We start from the raw sequence: 20,135 nt of genomic DNA on the forward strand, positions 1-20,135 counted from the left end.
TCCATACAACTGTGATTATATCTTAGTGGTGTAACACAAGCAATACTTTTGTGGTAACAGTCACATTTGTGCCAAATCGAAAATGAACTGACTTTGACAATGTCACTCCAGGTCAGTGAAAGCTTGGAGCAAGGCAGCAAACCCCCTCCCACTCCTGCCTTGCCAACACCACCACCACCACCACCACCAACAGCACAATCACATACACCATCCAAGGTGTATCTGTTTTATTTGTTTTCTATTTGTTAACCCACATGCTGATGTGCAGGAGATGTGAAGGACAGCACGTGTAAACAGACTGTAATGGACACAGCTAATGGAAACAGCTAAGTTGGACATGACCAAGTCCAACATGCAATAATGGAGTGATGCTGTTATCTCCTCAACTTTATTAGGAATTATGATCTGTAAAATGCTCTCCACCTCAGAAATTGAAACCATCTCTGGTGCAATCTCTTCCAGGAGGATATTTGAGCCTTTTCCAAATCTCCAAACGGGTCCAAACTGATTCCCTGCCAAAACTATCAGTGGATTTCTTCGTTCTTATCTCCCATAATGCCTTATTCGATTATTGTCAATGCCCTCCGTGCCTGCTCTTCTTCAGTCTCTTAAAACTCTTTAGTTTTTCTACTGAGCGAGTCAGATGAGGCGCAGCCGCACTGGGGAAGTCGAGTAGGACTGGCGCAAAAGCCTTCTCGTTTTTAGACTAAGCCGTGTGATCAGCGTTTTGTTCGATTTTAAATGATGGAATATGGAAATTACAACAGTTGACCACGGCTTTGTGGCTGTGGAGTGTTTACGAGGCATGGCTTTCGTTTTCAATTGTTTTTTTCTGTCCTGGTGAGTACAAGTGAACTAATTTCCCCCCGACTTTACGATTGCTAGAATGTTGATAAATGTACACTATGCAACTTTGATGCAGTAACAAGTTGTATTGAGTAGAATAAGCCACCAGATAATGAATATGCACTTTGTCTACAGTGTGAGCAATGTTTGGGGAAATCATGTGAAATCAACGCAAACTGAGAATATCTATTTGGATAACATCACGCGTGTATTGGATAGATTACTAGATGGATATGACAACAGACTGCGACCTGGATTTGGAGGTACAGTAATACATATTTAATACTTCTAACAGGTAGTTTGATAATGTGTGAAATTCAATTCTACTCACGTAGTTAATAAAGTTTTCCTTTCCACAGTAGTGAGGCGCCCATGTTCCAGATAGAGCTTAATTCTTGGTCACTGTCCCATCGTTGGAAGCTGCTTTTAGTGTCATTAATATAACTGTCGAATTTGTGACATCGAGTGTCCAGGCAATTCATATAACCCACTGACCACAGGGTTTCTTTCTCACAAATTGCTAATTTCCAATCCTACTAAGGGATGTTATTGTGCTGACTTGTAATAGCCAACAACTACAGGTCAAGTAACTGTAAACTAGAAAAGTGATATAATTAACAGTAACATCGTTTTTATCCTGTCAATATCTCACCATCATCCATTTGTTTTTAGAGTGAAGAGCTGTGTTTATTTATGTCTTATGTCAAAACAACATTTATCTTTGTAGGTCCAGTTACTGAGGTCAAAACAGACATCTTTGTCACAAGCTTTGGTCCAGTGTCAGATGTTGAGATGGTATGTGGCCTCATTACTACTTTATCCAGTCCACTTATATAACACAAAACTCCAGAGTGTTGGCATTTATTTATATTTCAATAACACATACTTGTGTTAGTGCAGACAGGACAGAATAATTGCTTGGTGCACCCAGTCCTAGCATGTCCGTCCACAGCCTCAAGTCATATTCCTACCAGCCTTCATTATTCTAGGCAGGATGTCATTAGTGCAGCTTAGGGATTTTAATCTGGTTGACAATCCCTGTCAGTGAGGGTCCCGAGCCGGCTGAGCGTTTGATTTCCATTACACACTATATTATATTTCACAGCATCTAAAACCCACTTCTGGTACCATGTGATCCACTAGTAGCCACTCCATAGGCAGTATAGATAAGACCAGAGCTGTAAAGAAATCCATTTGAACTAAAAGTATTCCTGGATTGAAACAGCCATTATCCATTGAGTTTTGTTTCATTATATATGGCAGCTAAAAGCTGAACACATCAAGAATTCAAGAAAACAAAGTAAATCAATACTGTTGGGTTAGAATTTGGATAATTATTGTAACCTGTAATGAAATACAGTCAGTATTTCTTAGTGGAGAAGTTGAGAAATATGGACCTGCACAGTACTTCAACAGATCAAAAACAACATGCAAGGAAGACTTTAAAATATTTAATACAATAATCGTACTTATTATCGACATTTCATTCACATAAATGAGGTCACTGATGTACTGTAGGCTATGTACTGTAGGCTATGTACTGTACTGTACAGCAATGTCATTATTATCATATGAGTTGATTGCTGATTTCCAAACTGCGATGTTGTAGGAGTACACCATGGATGTATTTTTCCGTCAAACGTGGATTGACGAGAGGTTGAAATTCGAGGGCCCCATCGAGATTCTGCGTCTCAACAACCTCATGGTCAGCAAGATCTGGACACCAGACACATTCTTCCGGAACGGCAAGAGGTCCATCTCTCACAACATGACCACTCCCAACAAGCTGTTCCGCATCATGCAGAACGGAACTATCCTCTACACTATGAGGTACTACTGAGTCACAGCCATCCAGGTCCAAAACAGACCTGTGTAGGACAGTAGTCTGTGTTCTACCGGACATCTATCTGAGTATCATACAAACACAGTCATGGCTATGGTTTAGTGCCCGGCATTCTCCAACCACGTTCCTGGAGAGCTACCGTCCTGTAGGTTTTCGATCCAAACCTAATCTAGCGCACCTGATTCTAATAATTAGCTGGTTGATAAACTGAATCAGGTTAGTTACTGCCTGTCTTGGAGCGAAACATACAGGTCGGTTGCTCTCCAGGAACAGGGTTGGAGAGCCCTGGTTAAGATATTTGTGCGATACACGTCAACTTACCCAGGCATATGTCTATCAGTATTGCTTTGTTTTCAGAAGACGGTTTGGCCTGGTACGTGATCAGTAGTAGATGATCATAGGTGACCATTACTACTGTACGTAAGGTTTGTCATAAGGTTTTGCCATTCCATTGCAGATTGACGATAAACGCAGAGTGTCCCATGAGACTGATGAACTTCCCCATGGATGGCCATGCCTGTCCTCTCAAGTTTGGTAGCTGTAAGTTGTCTTTCATAAACCTCAGTCAGACAGATGGTTCCACCAGACTAGCTGGTGATTACAGAGTGACTACGTTATCTTTATTTTTGCTGTCCAGATGCCTACCCTATGAGTGAAATTGTGTACACATGGAAAAAAGGACCACTGTTCTCTGTGGAAGTCCCAGAGGAGTCCTCCAGCTTACTACAGTACGATCTGATAGGACAGACAGTGTCCAGTGAGAGGTTAAAATCCAACACTGGTAAGAATAGATTCATTCACTTAACGCTTTAGTAATGCTTAAAGAAATAAGCTTAAAAAATAACCATGCTAACAGTATGCATACCGTATGCCTATGGCTTTGAATGAAGATTTCAATCAGTCATTTTTTTTATTTCTAAATGACATTTTCATTTGAATCTATGCTTGTTTAGTACACATTCAAAATGCAGCATTTGACATGTGCTAGAGTATGCATGTACTGCATGTACAAGGTCTCCCTGAGAAGTTCACTGTCTCATCTGTTTTCTGTAGCACAAATAAGTTTTGTGCTCTGTGAAATGCTGATTTACCAACGTGTCTGTTCGAAACTCTCTGTGCCCACATACAGTATTCCATTTGTTTTCTGACAGGTGAATATGTAGTCATGACTGTTCACTTCCACCTGCAAAGGAAGATGGGCTTCTTCTTGATTCAGACATACATCCCTTGTATCATGACCGTGATCCTGGCTCAGGTCTCTTTTTGGATCAATAAGGAATCGGTTCCTGCACGAACTGTATTCGGTAGGCCTCCTCCTGATCTCCACCATTAACTCCATTGTCTTGTCCACCATGCTTACGTTACAATGTAACCCCTACAAGTCCCAATATAAGTTGTTCCCTTAAATATCCCTTAAAGTGATATTTACATTTACATTGTACATTTTAGTCAATTAGCTAGGTTGGACAACAACATAGCACTACGATAGGAAGTTCATTGTTCCTCAATGGAATAGCTATCAGCGAGGGGGGCGTGCAAGTGTTAGTTCACAAACAACAGTTTTTTTCACCAATAGAGCCTCTTTAAGATAACAAAACAACTAACCTTGGATAACACAGTTTCATCACTCATAACATGATCTATTCTGTATACTTTTATGTACATTTGGTGAAGATGTTGTACTTCAGTATTTGAATGTGATGTGTTTTCTTGGCAGGACATGGTAATGGTTTGCATTATGTAGAGTGGTACTAGAGGACATAGGTAGCACAGTCACATGGTATATCTTATGTCTTCTACCTCTTATCTCTATTCCCTCCCAATTGGATCTGAATTAATAGTAAAAACTCCTTTTCTGAAATCATTCATACCGGGCAGAGAGCAGGGGGATGTTGTTTACTTGAACTTGTTCTGAGGAGTTGCAGGTTCCGGTTGTTCCCATTACATCATGCTACACTTGCTTCAGCATCTAGCCTCAGGAGCAGAGCGCTCTTAAGTTTCATTTGCCATCCTTTTGATTTTCAATTTAAATTTCCTCAGCTACATTTTTGTGTGCAGGAGTAGCGGCTGCTGGCCTTTGTAGATTATGGCTCTGTTTGGGAACTTGTCAGCATTTTGACAAGCCCACACTGAGGAAAAAGATACCAATCATTAGTACGCGTTCAAGTTAGGCCCAATGTGAGACGCACATATGCAGAAAGTCATTAACCTCCCACATCCTGCTGCTTTCATTTGGCATGGTAGCGGGAGTAAAACGCTGTGGAGATATTGGAGTGTTTTCAGTGTGAGCATTGTGTGTCCTTTATGAGGCTGTTGCATTCAACATATTGGATTTTCCCCAAACCCATGAATGACAGGCTTTATCTTCACAGTTTACATGTTTTTTTAAAAACAATTCTTAAAGAAATTCTATGATTAAGAGATTGTAAATTGCTTCTGTAAATACAATGTATTTTAATGCTTTGCTGGTGACACAACAGTAATATGGGGCACAGCGAGAAGCCAGTAGCTAAATAAGTTGTGGTAATGCACTGACAAGTGCAGACAGAGAAAGAGAGAGACAGAGAGCTATGTAGAAGCACTCCATCAGGGTTCAAGCACATTAGGCATTGTTGTTGTGTGCAGCTTCGCATGCTGGCTTTCTAAGAGCTGAAAGTCTCCAGAGCTGAAGTCTCACAGACTTAATTGAGTGGGCCTAATTTGTACCTTGCTTTTTGCCTTTAAAAGCACACAGATGCCTCAAGCTCTTCGTTTCTTTCTCCTGTCTTTATCCTTCATTTCCTCCTCCTCCTCATCCTCCTCCCTCTCTCTCTTTCTCTCGCCTCCTCTGCTTTTTTTCCTGACACGATTTCTCCCATACCCTTCTTTCCCAGTGTGTGATCATTTAACAAGTGCTTGAGTTTGACAATTGTGGGTTTTTTATGGAGAGTTGGTACTGTAGCTAGCTTCATGGAGAGTTGGTACTGTATCTAGCTTCATGGAGAGTTGGTACTGTATCTAGCTTCATGGAGAGTTGGTACTGTATCTAGCTTCATGGAGAGCTGGGACTGTATCTAGCTTCATGGAGAGTTGGTACTGTATCTAGCTTCATGGAGAGTTGGTACTGTATCTAGCTTCATGGAGAGTTGGTACTGTATCTAGCTTCATGGAGAGTTGGTACTGTATCTAGCTTCATGGAGAGTTGGTACTGTATCTAGCTTCATGGAGAGTTGGTACTGTATCTAGCTTCATGGAGAGTTGGGACTGTATCTAGCTTCATGGAGAGTTGGGACTGTATCTAGCTTCATGGAGAGTTGGTACTGTATCTAGCTTCATGGAGAGTTGGTACTGTATCTAGCTTCATGGAGAGTTGGTACTGTATCTAGCTTCATGGAGAGTTGGTACTGTATCTAGCTTCATGGAGAGTTGGGTATCTACTGTATCTAGCTTCATGGAGAGTTGGTACTGTATCTAGCTTCATGGAGAGTTGGTACTGTATCTAGCTTCATGGAGAGTTGGTACTGTATCTAGCTTCATGGAGAGTTGGTACTGTATCTAGCTTCATGGAGAGTTGGTACTGTATCTAGCTTCATGGAGAGTTGGTACTGTATCTAGCTTCATGGAGAGTTGGTACTGTATCTAGCTTCATGGAGAGTTGGTACTGTATCTAGCTTCATGGAGAGTTGGTACTGTATCTAGCTTCATGGAGAGTTGGTACTGTATCTAGCTTCATGGAGAGTTGGTTCTGTATCTAGCTTCATGGAGAGTTGGGACTGTATCTAGCTTCATGGAGAGTTGGTTCTGCTTCATGGAGAGTTGGGACTAGCTTCATGGAGAGTTGGTACTGTATCTAGCTTCATGGAGAGTTGGTACTGTATCTAGCTTCATGGAGAGTTGGTACTGTATCTAGCTTCATGGAGAGTTGGTACTGTATCTAGCTTCATGGAGAGTTGGGACTGTATCTAGCTTCATGGAGAGTTGGTACTGTATCTAGCTTCATGGAGAGTTGGGACTGTATCTAGCTTCATGGAGAGTTGGTACTGTATCTAGCTTCATGGAGAGTTGGTACTGTATCTAGCTTCATGGAGAGTTGGTACTGTATCTAGCTTCATGGAGAGTTGGTACTGTATCTAGCTTCATGGAGAGTTGGGACTGTATCTAGCTTCATGGAGAGTTGGGACTGTATCTAGCTTCATGGAGAGTTGGGACTGTATCTAGCTTCATGGAGAGTTGGTAACTGTCTTTCAGAGCTGAAGCAGCACTTAAATGTATTGAAACATTATTACATTATCCACTTAAATTATCTACATGTTCCCCTGTGCAAATGAACTGTGTAAATTGACAAGAGCATAGCAGACCAGTGGTCAATGACCCTTTTCTTTCCAACTGTTTTAGCTTGATGAAAACGATCTCAGTGAAATTATATCTGTACCTTGTTAATGGACCATAATAGAGCATGTCCCTTTTGTAAATTATTCATGTCTTGTAAGGGTCTTTAGTGTGAGCCCAGAGAGTAAAACATACTTTGAATACATGTGAGAGATGTATTACCGTGGTTGTATATAACACACCTTGTATCCATGGGTCTGTTTGCATTTCAAATCTCCACAATGTTATTCATTGCTTAGATAACTGTTGTCACGTTAACTGTAACAGATTCAGGCTCAACTACATTGCCTATTGTTGTTATTGTTGTTATTGTTGTTGTTATGCAGCCAATCAATGTCCGTAGTAGCCCTGCCTCAGATGAACCTGACCATAGTATTACTTAACACTCTCAATCAATGGCAATTTATTTGTACTCCCTCGAAACATAACTTGCAGTGATCCACTTGAAATAAGCATCTCCATTGTGGAAAAGGTTGTGCAGATTGAGGTTCCCTATCGATTTATATCAATATACTGTACAGGTGCAGTAGTTTATGAAAACATTTGCTAGTCTAACAATATTTGCAGTCTCTTCCCTGTGTTATGATGAGATAGAATGGTCGTGTGAAATCTTGTACATCTGGAGATTCCTGTCTGTATAGTCACTTGGCAGTCCAATGAGCCTTATACCAGTAGAAAGTGTTTCAGAAATGTACATTATATCAGCTGTATAGCACACTAAATTGCTTCATATAATCAGTGAACAGTACAGCTTTTCTACGTACTCTCTTCATTATCCAGGATTGGGACTTATATTGCTCTATTTCCCTGTAAACTTGTTCCGTGTAAGCCTTTGTCAATTTCATCTGTGTCCCTCCTCATCATCATCATTACTGGCCGCTCCTGCTCATTCCAGGCCTGCTCGCAGCCCAGCCATTATTGTCTCCCTGAGAGGAAACTACACTACCCGGGCAACTCATTCCAACCCATATCCCATTCATTACCATGTGTCTAACTCTAACCCATGCAAGTTGTGCTGCTCTGAAACCATTATCATCATCATCACTAAAAACAGCCCATCCCATGACCAGTAAACACGGTGGATGGTATGACAAACTTTATCTCCTCCTCTAACCTTCCTTGGCTTGTAAGGAAGTCAGAAATTCAAATGGATTTGTGTCCTAGATGTAACAGGAACAGTAAAAGTTGACCCAAAAGAAAAGTTGACCTCATTTAGATGGATAACTAGCAAATAATCTATTGATCTTGAGAGTCGGCAACCAAAAGCATGGCTTAGTTTCCTCAGCTAATGCTTAGTATTAGCATAGTTGCATGCACAAATCAAGACAAATGATAGGATGTTTCCAAATAGCATGCCTAAGTGACCTGACTTTTAGTTGTTTTAGGCAAGCTTGTTAGGAACATACTTCATTACAACAGGCCCTTCAGATGTTGGATCTTAATTTGCTCACGCTGTTACAAGATAACTTTTCTGCAATGCAGGAAATGTAACATTTGTAAAAAGGCTTCTGACGTTGGATCAGAAATCTCTGACATGATTTTCCCTTACGAAAAATATGTCAATCCCAATAAAAATGTCCATTAATTACAATCCACATAATAATTCACATTTCCTGTTGTGGCAGGATTATTTTCCTGCTGTAGCAACCTGGTTCAAATTAAGATCCTACATCTGTACCGCTCTTGTGTTTGCACTCAATGATGCTAAGGCTAAGCTGTGAGAGAGTAAACTAAGCCAAGCTTTTGGTTGCTGCCTCTCAGGATCAATAGATTATTTTGGGTGTACACTGTGCTACTTTCATTACACTGTATGATTCACTATTGATAAAGTGAATACACTTCAAATATGGCTGAACTATTGATTTGGACTTTATAACATTTCACTGGCCATTTATTTTAATGCTATACAGGTCTCATGACTTATCAATAATGCCAGAACACATTGGTTTGGTTTCCGAGAGATAGACATTGTAATCAACTTGGTATATAAACAATGGTGACCCTCCATCCAAAGGTGTGGGCAGAAGGTATCCTAGCGGTTAGAGAGGCAAGCCAGTAACTAGAGGGTTGCCAGTTTAAATCCCGGGTCTGACAGAAAACATCTGTCAAGAAATGAGCTGTCAACAGGAGGGTTGCTGTTATAGAATTCTAGATTCCATTTCCTGCTGTTGTGCCCTTGAGCAAGGTACCGCCCTCAACAACTGTTCCAGAGTAGTCACATTTCGGTTGGACCTTGTGTACAAATCACGAATAAAGTGATCTTACAAGGACAGTGTGTGTGATACAAAGTGCTTAGCATTGAACTTGGACACAAATGAATTTCTGAATGGAAGAGCAGGTTTATTGGTTGAGTAGTGCATGTCTAGACGTGTGAACTTGTTTCCGAAGGCTAGAGATTAAACATCATGCCCACAAACCTTTTGGCGAAGTATGGCATCAATTACCATCTAAATGATCAATGGGCCCTGAGTATTTTGTGTAATGCAATACTAATCTTCATTTTGTAGGTTGGTATTGATTGAGTTGTTACAGTATCCTCAGTTACATATTAACGGGACAGTCTAATCCGATGAACTAAAGACATAAATGTTGCTCAATGTTCAGTAATGTTAGATCTCAGTCATGAGAATTACAACATAAATAATAATAATACATGTATGATAAGGTTTAAACTATTGGGTTCATAGAAATAACCATTTTCAGGCCAAATGACATGCTTGAGTAGACCCTTAACTATTTCCCCTTAAGCTATTCCTTTGCATGTAAGCTCGTGTGTCCACATTACACTGCCCGCACAACAGCTCTAACGCAAACCATTGGATGGTTGACCCTCCAACCCCCTCCACTTCACTCCACACCCTGACAATCACCACTCAACAAGATGATGGGCTGGTACCCTGGAAACCCAGCCAGTCAACCCTGGGGCTCTGGGATGCAGAAAACAAAATGGCTGCCATGTCCAGTATCTCTGTCTAACATTTCTCTATGTGCCCTGTGTATGCCAGGCATTACCACAGTGCTTACCATGACCACACTCAGCATCAGCGCCCGCCACTCTTTGCCCAAAGTCTCTTACGCTACGGCCATGGACTGGTTCATCGCTGTGTGTTTCGCCTTCGTCTTCTCAGCCCTCATTGAGTTTGCCGCAGTCAACTACTTCTCCACGCTGCAGGCCAACCGGGAGCTCCGCAAGGCGGCCTCCATTAAGGCAGCCCAGGAGGCAGCAGAGGCCGGGAGGGCCGACGGGGAGTCCTCTTCGGTAATCCACCTCCTCCCTCTCTCCTCGTTTTACACTCCTCCCCCCTTCCCTTTCCTCTCATCTCTGTGTCCCTCTCACCCCCCACTCCTAGTCTGTGACAACAAGAAGATTTGGTGAGAAGAGACAGCCAGTGGCTTCCTGAGCACAGATTATGTGAAAGGAATAGATTAAGGGAATATCCAGGCAGATCATTACAGGCTCACAAGAAGCCTAGAGGGGACAGGCAAGCCCAATGCTTTGTGCTTCTGTGGGAAAGAAACTATTATTAGGTGGCAGCACCAAATATATGAACTAAATAGTCCAATTGAGAGGAGTTCTATCTCTCCATCTGCACCATTTTGAATTACTATCTATTTAAAAAGCAGACAAATCTTAATGACCGGGATAATATGTTGTTGACTCATTATGACTGGTTGACTTGTTGTAGACTAGATAAGATGTTGACTGGTTGTAGACTGGATAAGATGTTGACTGGTTGACTGGTTGTAGACTGGATAAGATGTTGACTGGTTGTAGACTGGATAAGATGTTGACTGGTTGACTGGTTGTAGACTGGATAAGATGTTGACTGGTTGACTGGTTGTAGACTGGATAAGATGTTGACTGGTTGTAGACTGGATAAGATGTTGACTGGTTGACTGGTTGTAGACTGGATAAGATGTTGACTGGTTATGACTGGTTGTAGACTGGATAAGATGTTGACTGGTTGACTTGTTGTAGACTGGATAAGATGTTGACTGGTTGAAGACTAGATAAGATGTTGACTGGTTGACTGGTTGTAGACTGGATAAGATCTTGACTGGTTTACTGGTTGTAGACTGGATAAGATGTTGACTGGTTGACTGGTTGTAGACTGGATAAGATTTTGACTGGTTGACTTGTTGTAGACTAGATAAGATGTTGACTGGTTGACTGGTTGTAGACTGGATAAGATGTTGACTGGTTGACTGGTTGTAGACTGGATAAGATGTTGACTGGTTGACTGGTTGTAGACTGGATAAGATGTTGACTGGTTGTAGACTGGATAAGATGTTGACTGGTTGACTTGTTGTAGACTAGATAAGATGTTGACTGGTTGACTGGTTGTAGACTGGATAAGATGTTGTTGACTGGTTGTAGACTGGATAAGATGTTGTTGACTGGTTATGACTGGTCATTGACTGGAAAAGCAGTTGTTGACTGGTTGTAGACTAGATAAGATGTTGTTGACTGTTTGATGACGGGATAAGATGTTGTTGAATGGTTGACTGGTTGTTGACTGGATAAGATGTTGTTGACTATTTGATGACGGGATAAGATGTTGTTGAATGGTTATGACTGGTCATTGACTGGAAAAGCAGTAGTTGACTGGTTGTTGACTGGATAAGATGTTGTTGACTGTTTGATGACGGGATAAGATGTTGTTGAATGGTTGACTGGTTGTTGACTGGATAAGATGTTGTTGACTGTTTGATGACGGGATAAGATGTTGTTGAATGGTTGATAGGTTGTTGACTGGATAAATATTGCTTAGTGGTTGTCTGGTTGCTGACTGGATAAAATGTAGTTCATTGAGTCTATCAGTTCTTCCTTGCTCGATGTTTATATTATACACTTATGTCAGCATGCTAAAATTCCATTGTTAAAATTGGATTAAAGAGAGGACACAAGCCACATTGATAGGATAACCTGTGTATTACAACAATGTCACACCATTAATCCTGCATGTTCAATATCACCAAAACAATGGGACCGGTATTGACACTTTATGATCTCTAGATATATTATGGCAGCATGCAAAACAATGTAATACGCAGTGCATAAGAATCTGCTCTGATTCTGAGAGCCAGCAGAGAATTTGAGCCTGCTGTCGTTTCAGAAATAGCTGCAGTATTAAAGCCACATGCTCCCTGCATGATTTCTCACCTCCGTCAGACGTGCACAGCATTCAGCAGCTGACATTTTCAGCTCCAACCTGGTCTGTGATGGAAGCCAGTCAAATTATGGCCCCCGCTCCACCCCACCCTTACCAACCCTCACTCTGTCCCTGCTACCCACACCACCCCTACCAACCCTAACTCTGTCCCTGTTACCCACACCACCCCTACCAACCCTCACTCTATCCCTGCTACCCATACCACCCCTACCAACCCTCACTCTGTCCCTGCTACCCACACCACCCCTACCAACCCTCCCTCTGTCCCTGCTACCCACACCACCCCTACCAACCCTCACTCTGTCCCTGCTACCCACACCACCCCTACCAACCCTCACTCTGTCCCTGCTACCCACACCACCCCTACCAACCCTCACTCTGTCCCTGCTACCCACACCACCCCTACCAATCCTTCCTCAGTCCCTGCTTCCCACACCACCCCTACCAACCCTCACTCTGTCCCTGCTACCCACACCACCCCTACCAACCCTCACTCTGTCCCTGCTACCCACACCACCCCTACCAACCCTCACTCTGTCCCTGCTACCCACACCACCCCTACCAACCCTCACTCTGTCCCTGCTACCCACACCACCCCTACCAACCCTCACTCTGTCCCTGCTACCCACACCACCCCTACCAATCCTTCCTCAGTCCCTGCTTCCCACACCACCCCTACCAACCCTCACTCTGTCCCTGCTACCCACACCACCCCTACCAACCCTCACTCTGTCCCTGCTACCCACACCACCCCTACCAACCCTCACTCTGTCCCTGCTACCCACACCACCCCTACCAATCCTTCCTCAGTCCCTGCTTCCCACTCCACCCCTACCAACCCTCACTCTGTCCCTGCTACCCACACCACCCCTACCAACCCTCACTCTGTCCCTGCTACCCACACCACCCCTACCAATCCTTCCTCAGTCCCTGCTACCCACACCACCCCTACCAACCCTCACTCTGTCCCTGCTACCCACACCACCCCTACCAACCCTCACTCTGTCCCTGCTACCCACACCACCCCTACCAATCCTTCCTCAGTCCCTGCTACCCACACCACCCCTACCAATCCTTCCTCTGTCCCTGCTACCCACACCACCCCTACCAATCCTTCCTCAGTCCCTGCTACCCACACCACCCCTACCAATCCTTCCTCAGTCCCTGCTACCCACACCACCCCTACCAACCCTCACTCTGTCCCTGCTACCCACACCACCCCTACCAACCCTCACTCTGTCCCTGCTACCCACACCACCCCTACCAACCCTCACTCTGTCCCTGCTACCCACACCACCCCTACCAACCCTCGCTCTGTCCCTGCTACCCACACCACCCCTACCAACCCTCACTCTGTCCCTGCTACCCACTCCACCCTTTCCAACCCTCACTCTGTCCCTGCTACCCACACCACCCCTACCAACCCTCACTCTGTCCCTGCTACCCACACCACCCCTACCAACCCTCACTCTGTCCCTGCTACCCACTCCACCCCTACCAACCCTCACTCTGTCCCTGCTACCCACACCACCCCTACCAACCCTCACTCTGTCCCTGCTACCCACACCACCCCTACCAACCCTCACTCTGTCCCTGCTACCCACACCACCCCTACCAACCCTCACTCTGTCCCTGCTACCCACACCACCCCTACCAACCCTCACTCTGTCCCTACTACCCACACCACCCCTACCAACCCTCACTCTGTCCCTGCTACCCACACCACCCCTACCAACCCTCACTCTGTCCCTGCTACCCACTCCACCCTTTCCAACCCTCACTCTGTCCCTGCTACCCACACCACCCCTACCAACCCTCACTCTGTCCCTGCTACCCACACCACCCCTACCAACTCTCACTCTGTCCCTGCTACCCACTCCACCCCTACCAACCCTCACTCTGTCCCTGCTACCCACACCACCCCTACCAACCCTCACTCTGTCCCTGCTACCCACACCACCCCTACCAACCCTCACTCTGTCCCTGCTACCCACACCACCCCTACCAACCCTCACTCTGTCCCTGCTACCCACACCACCCCTACCAACCCTCACTCTGTCCCTGCTACCCACACCACCCCTACCAATCCTTCCTCAGTCCCTGCTACCCACTCCACCCTTTCCAACCCTGCCTCAGTTCCTGCTCCATACACTCTGCTGAACTTAACTTGCCATGCATCTTATATACACTGAGTGTACAAAACATTAAGAACACCTTCCTAATATTGAGTTGCATCCCTATTGCCCTCAGAACAGCCTCAATTAGTCAGGGCATGGACTCCACAAGGCATAAAAAACATTCCACAGAGATGCTGGCCCATTTTGACTCCAATGTTTCAAACAGTTGTGTCAAGTTGGATGGATTTTGGGTGGTGGACCATTCTTGATACACACGTGAAACTGTTGAATGTGAAAAACCCAGCAGCGTTTGCAGTTCTTGACACAAACCGGTGAGCCTGGCACCAACTGCGATACCTCATTCAAAGGCACTTAAATATTTTGTCTTGCCCATTCACCCTCTGAATTGCACACATACACAATCCATGTCTCAATTGTCTGAAAGCTTAAAAATCCTTATTTAACCTGTCTCCTCCCCTTCATCTACACTGATTTAAGGTGGATTTAACAAGTAACATCAATAAGGCATCATACTGGTCAGGATTAACCTGGTCAGTCTTTCATGGAAAGAGCAGGTGTTCCTAATGTTTTATACACTCAATGTATAATGGTGTATTGGTTAATTAATCAATTAATCAATGAATTAATCTTTTATGATTTTTGTGCATATAACATACTGTGTTGTTATGGGAAATGGATTCAATTAAAACTGTGTTTTATCAAAATTAAACACAACTCATTTCCTATTTTATTAATCTTAATTTCCAATGACTTACTGACGTTCTGGTCATAGATTTACTATAGATTCTCTCACTCACCCCCTCCACCGATCTTTGTGTTGGTGTACTATACAGGACGCCAGCAGTATGCTGAAGAAGAGGATGAACTCCACGCCTCACTTTGAGAGGCCAGCGGAGGTGTTCCCTAACCCTCCAGTGAATGCCCAGGCCTTCCTCCAGCAAGGCTCAGCCGTGCCGTCCAACAACTTACTGACAGGCACCAGCATCATAGACAAGTACTCTCGCATCCTCTTCCCTCTGTCGTTCGGGGCCTTCAACCTGGTGTACTGGATCGTCTATCTCACTAAGGACACCATGGAGATGACAAGGTAAAGCATGGCTCTTGCAACGCCAGGGTTGTGGGTTCGATTCCCACGGGGAACCAGTACTGAGAGAAAAAAGTATGTATGTGTTGGACCAAGATCAAGTTGGTTGTTCTCATCCTCATAGACGTTCAATAGCCAATGGGAGATCATGAATTATGGAAGAGTGGCAGGTTCAGATCTAATTGATATCTGCAGTTTCTCACAGCCGTTACTCATACACACGGGCACTCCCACTTCTTATGTGACACCTGAATCTATCAGCCACAACACTGTAAACATTCTGTATGGAGTGATATTGGCATCGCATAGAATCCAGCTTCCTCATGGCTTCTGAGAGTGGTTTGTCAAACACAAATTCCTGGGTCAGAGATTGATTTCCTACTTGAGTAGGAAGCATTAAGACACCTTCCGCTCATCTCTCTTTTCACCTAACAGCATCTGATTGATCATTGAATGCTACACACCACAGGCTGCCATGGTAGAGGGCTGCTTTAAAGACCCAACAGTTGCCTCATGTCAGGGCAAATGGATTGAAATGAATGTGCTTTTGCGTTTATGAATAGTGGGACTACTGTAAACTCTGGTTGAGGAAATGGCCCCGGTATTGTACATGTGGAGTGTGTGTTGAGTAAAGATGTGTTGTGCATATCGTTTTTATTCCTAATGCATCAAACATGGGATTCTGAGAGGTTGACACTTGACAGGATGGAGTAGTGTAGCGTGTGCAGCGCTACCGTTACACCACACACACAGAGGGCTTTAGAACAGCAGTGGCTCGACACTAGCCATTAACTTGGATCTTCTTTTGCTTTACTGATAGCCTACCAGGTTTGTATGTGTGTGTTTTCTCACTGAATAAGGTGCCTCAGGCCAATTACATGACAGTGATAAGAGCTGACTACACTCTTAGAAAAAAAGGGTTCTAAAAGGGTTCTTCGGCTGTCTCCATAGGAGAACCCGTTTTTGTTCCATGTAGAATCTCATAGAAGAAAGAAAGAGTAGAAAGAGTTCAACATGGAACTCAAAATGGTTCTACCTGCAACCAAAAAGGGTTCTTCAAAGGGTTCTCCTATGAGGACAGCCAAAGAACCCTTTAGTGTTCTAGATAGAAAAAAGGTGCTAAGTGTCTAGGGTTTGTTGCTGACTGTTGCTATTCATTGATATGGACTATAAGTGACCAAGCAGTTAGCTACATACGCAGCGGGCAGCATAGTGAAAGCCGAGGCGCTCGAAAGCACTGTGATCAAAAATACAACAACAACCAATGGAGGAGCCATTGAAGTGAGGCTCTCGGGATATGAGGATAGTATGTGTGGTTCATTCTCCAAGTGCAAGCCATTGAAGTCAGGCTCTCAGGATATGAGGATAGTATGTGTGGTTCATTCTCCAAGTGCAAGCCATTGAAGTCAGGCTCTCAGGATATGAGGATAGTATGTATGGTTCATTCTCCAAGTGCAAGCCATTGTCAGCTTTCGACTTCCTTGTTTATACAACCGCATTACACTGTATAGTTTTCCATGTGCTACCTCCCACCAACCTGACCTCTGGCTCTGGGAGCTGTACATTCATCTTAACCCACATGTCATTCGCATCTCTTGAAAGCCCCCTTTTTCATTTATGGGAAATAAATCTATTTTTCTGATGACGCCAGCCACTTAATTGAATGCAGTTATCACATTATCAGTGCATTCCTCCTTGTAGCCTCACTTTTGTTAGACAAGTCCCTCAGAAGAGGAGCAGGGAGAAAGGCTCTTTAGAGGAGCAGAGCCACAGGACACGTTGGTATAAATCAATAGGATTGGGTCTTGCTATGTGTCCTCTCCTCTTTATTGCCCACTGGAGTACCAGACTTGAAAAACAGCTCTCTCCTTGTCTCTCATAAATCAAAACAGTAAATGTCATTTTTAACTCAATTCCTATTTTCCAGCACAGACCATTGCCATAACTTTGGTGTAATGATCATTCAATCACTGCATTTTAGGCAGAGAATATAGGGGGCCAGTAAAACTGTTGTCCATAAAGAGCAATAGAGTTGTGTTTATGATTACATTTAAGACATCACACCAGCGTCCATGCACACTACCATAGGAAACTGGAAACAGATATTCCTGATGACAATAAATCCAGTACTACACTGTTCAGGAAGGCTGTGCTCACAATAATCCCCTGGTTTGACACATAGACGGAGGAGGCGTAGGTGTGAAATAGCTGGCAGAGTGTCCCAGGGAAAAAATTATAGAGGCGGACTAGTTTCGCAAGGTCTTTGTCGACAGCCCATGAGCAAGGGATTGATTCAAATATACGCAGGCCCCTGCATGCCAACCCTGGGAGGGGAATGAAATTAGAACCCCTTTAGTGTGCCAGTTCACACTGCTGGTTGGCTGCTGGGCCATGTTAATACACACTCCATCTACCTCCTGCGTTAACAAGATGAAAGCAGAGCTTTATTTGTTTTCAAAATGCGTCACATGTTGCCCCCGCACATTCCCAACCCCCTCAGTACACCCTCTACTACACACAGCAGTGTCTCTGTTCACTTGATGTGACTGTAGTTATAACCTCTCTGGGTTTTTTCACATTTTCTTCTTGTCTTTCCTGTTTTTCTTTTACAGGGACAGCGTGTGAGCCACCTGCAGGAGTGAGCCCCCTCACTGATCACATACGCACATGGACACACACACACACACATTTTATTTTTATGCTGCCTCCATACATAATTTCAGTGTGTGAGGATTTGAAGGGCTTTGCCAACTCTTGACCTGGGAGCTCATGTTCACTCATAGCTTGGTCTCTCAGTCTATTTAAGAAAGGTATTCAATCTCTTTGTCTCTCGCACATCCCTCTGTGTCTTCCCCCCTGAAGAGACAATGTGCATTTGTACTTCTCTTCCATGTGTAATGCCCTTTCCCTGTCGCTGCCTGAATCCGTGGGTCTTTCCAAGAAGTAGCTGAGTGTCTGCCACAGGTCTGGAGGCAGTGGAGGCTCTTTGTCTGTATGAAATGACACACGGCTTGGCACCGTCTACACTGGACAGTACTGGAACACACCTGAGGGGAGTAATGTGTACTGACTGACTGACTCTCTCCTCCCAATTTCAACATAGCCATCTTTCTCTATTTTTCGGTTCATTGGTTTATATTCACTCATCTCATGGAACATAGGGATCTTATTGGTTCCTCAACAATGTTCCCTCAAAATATTTTAGGCACTGAGCAAATCTCAGGTCTGCTGAGTACAAAATTGAACATTGTGAGAATTCTGTGCAATTTCCAGCACGCATTTACTGTGAACACTGAGGCTGTACCCACTTTAAGGTACCGTTTTAAATTAACAGTGGCCAAATAGGCTACTGTGGCTATTTGATCATAATGTAGACCTACCAGAGTGGCCTACCATCAAAATCTATGGAGAACATACATCCTATAACATTTTAACATGGAAATAGCTGTTCTATCGTTTAGCCTACGGTAGAAGCCAATTTGTGGTGTTCAATGTAGGCCTACATTCCATGAGACTTTTGAAAAAACATGCAGGGCTTGACATTAACATGTTTATCCACTTGTCCTTCAGACAAGGAGGTGACTGAAAATGTTGTTCTGTTGTTTGTGGCAAGAATCCACTTTACAAAATAAAATGCATTATTATTATCATACCATTATTACAGAGAATCAGATAAATTATGCTACAATCTGCCTATTGGCTACTTAGCTTATTCAAGCCTGTCTCAAAATACAACACAAAAAAAGCTCTTTACCTGACTTGCTTTTCAAAGATGATCTTTTGTGCTCTTGTTGGAAACAATCATTCCCCTATTGCTGACTACAAATGATCTATAACTGGGCTAATAACTCACTAACTAGTAAAGGATATGAACAAAATGTACACAAGTGGCTACATGCAGCTCTTGCTTTGATCTCAAAACAAGCTCATCTACTCACGACTGCTCATGCTGTTAACATAGTCCAGTTCAACGTAAATGGCACAGATCCATTTATGGCAATGGTTTATTTGCATATCGGCCAACCGCAGCTCTGTTTGGTTATGCTGCGCTGGTCTGTGTAGTTCATTTTGTTTCGGTATGTTGCCTTGAAAGTGGCTAATATTGCATTGATTCGATCACAACTGCCACAGTAAAAGGAAACGATAGTGTTAACTAACTGAGAAAACTCAGTTCAATCTCGTGCTTCTCTCTGTGGGCTGATATTTCTTCTTTGTGGCAGTCCCGGGGGGCTGCGTAACAGTTACAATGAACATTGTTTCTCACATACAGTTTAATATTCACAGTTACAGACACACAATCAGTAGAAATACAACACACACACACACACACACACACACACAGATATACACATACTCACTCACTCACACACACACACACACACAAAACACACACACTCGCACAACCAAACACACACACTGTCTTAGAAGACAGTAAAATCATTGGCCTCTCCACACAGGTCATAGAGCCATCACAGGGCCTGTATTTGTTGGCATCCACCACCTCAAACTAAACCCTGGACTTTAAGGTATTCACAATCTTCTTTCCTTGCTAACTTTACTTGGCTTTATTCGGCGTAACGGATAATACAAATATAGTTCCCTGGCAACAGCCAGCCTCTCAATCAATGGATGTATTCTATAATGTCAGTGCTGTGCTGTTTGTGTTCATGTTTTCTCTTCAT

General features: G+C 43.7%; 1 protein-coding gene across 1 annotated transcript; it reads left to right on the plus strand.

Annotated features, from left to right (window-relative positions):
- Positions 1-485: 485 nt before the first annotated feature.
- On the plus strand, positions 486-19,009 carry LOC112228320 (gamma-aminobutyric acid receptor subunit alpha-6). The gene is made up of 10 exons (XM_024393530.2): positions 486-840; positions 982-1,109; positions 1,574-1,641; positions 2,456-2,676; positions 3,147-3,229; positions 3,327-3,470; positions 3,841-3,993; positions 10,063-10,316; positions 15,203-15,456; positions 18,066-19,009. The coding sequence occupies exons 1-10, from the start codon at positions 752-754 to the stop codon at positions 18,076-18,078; spliced, it is 1,407 nt and encodes a 468-aa protein (XP_024249298.1). The 5' UTR covers positions 486-751; the 3' UTR covers positions 18,079-19,009.
- Positions 19,010-20,135: the final 1,126 nt, after the last annotated feature.

The sequence above is a fragment of the Oncorhynchus tshawytscha genome, linkage group LG30 (assembly GCF_018296145.1).
Source record: "Oncorhynchus tshawytscha isolate Ot180627B linkage group LG30, Otsh_v2.0, whole genome shotgun sequence".
NCBI classification, from domain to species: Eukaryota; Metazoa; Chordata; class Actinopteri; order Salmoniformes; family Salmonidae; genus Oncorhynchus; species Oncorhynchus tshawytscha.

Excerpts from the sequence above, each read along its gene's own strand:
- LOC112228320 (XM_024393530.2), top strand. The coding sequence starts at position 752 with ATGGAAATTACAACAGTTGACCACGGCTTTGTGGCTGTGGAGTGTTTA. Across the intron at positions 841-981 it reads AATTGTTTTTTTCTGTCCTG|TGTGAGCAATGTTTGGGGAA; the intron begins GTGAGTACAAGT and ends CTTTGTCTACAG. Across the intron at positions 2,677-3,146 it reads ACTATCCTCTACACTATGAG|ATTGACGATAAACGCAGAGT; the intron begins GTACTACTGAGT and ends ATTCCATTGCAG.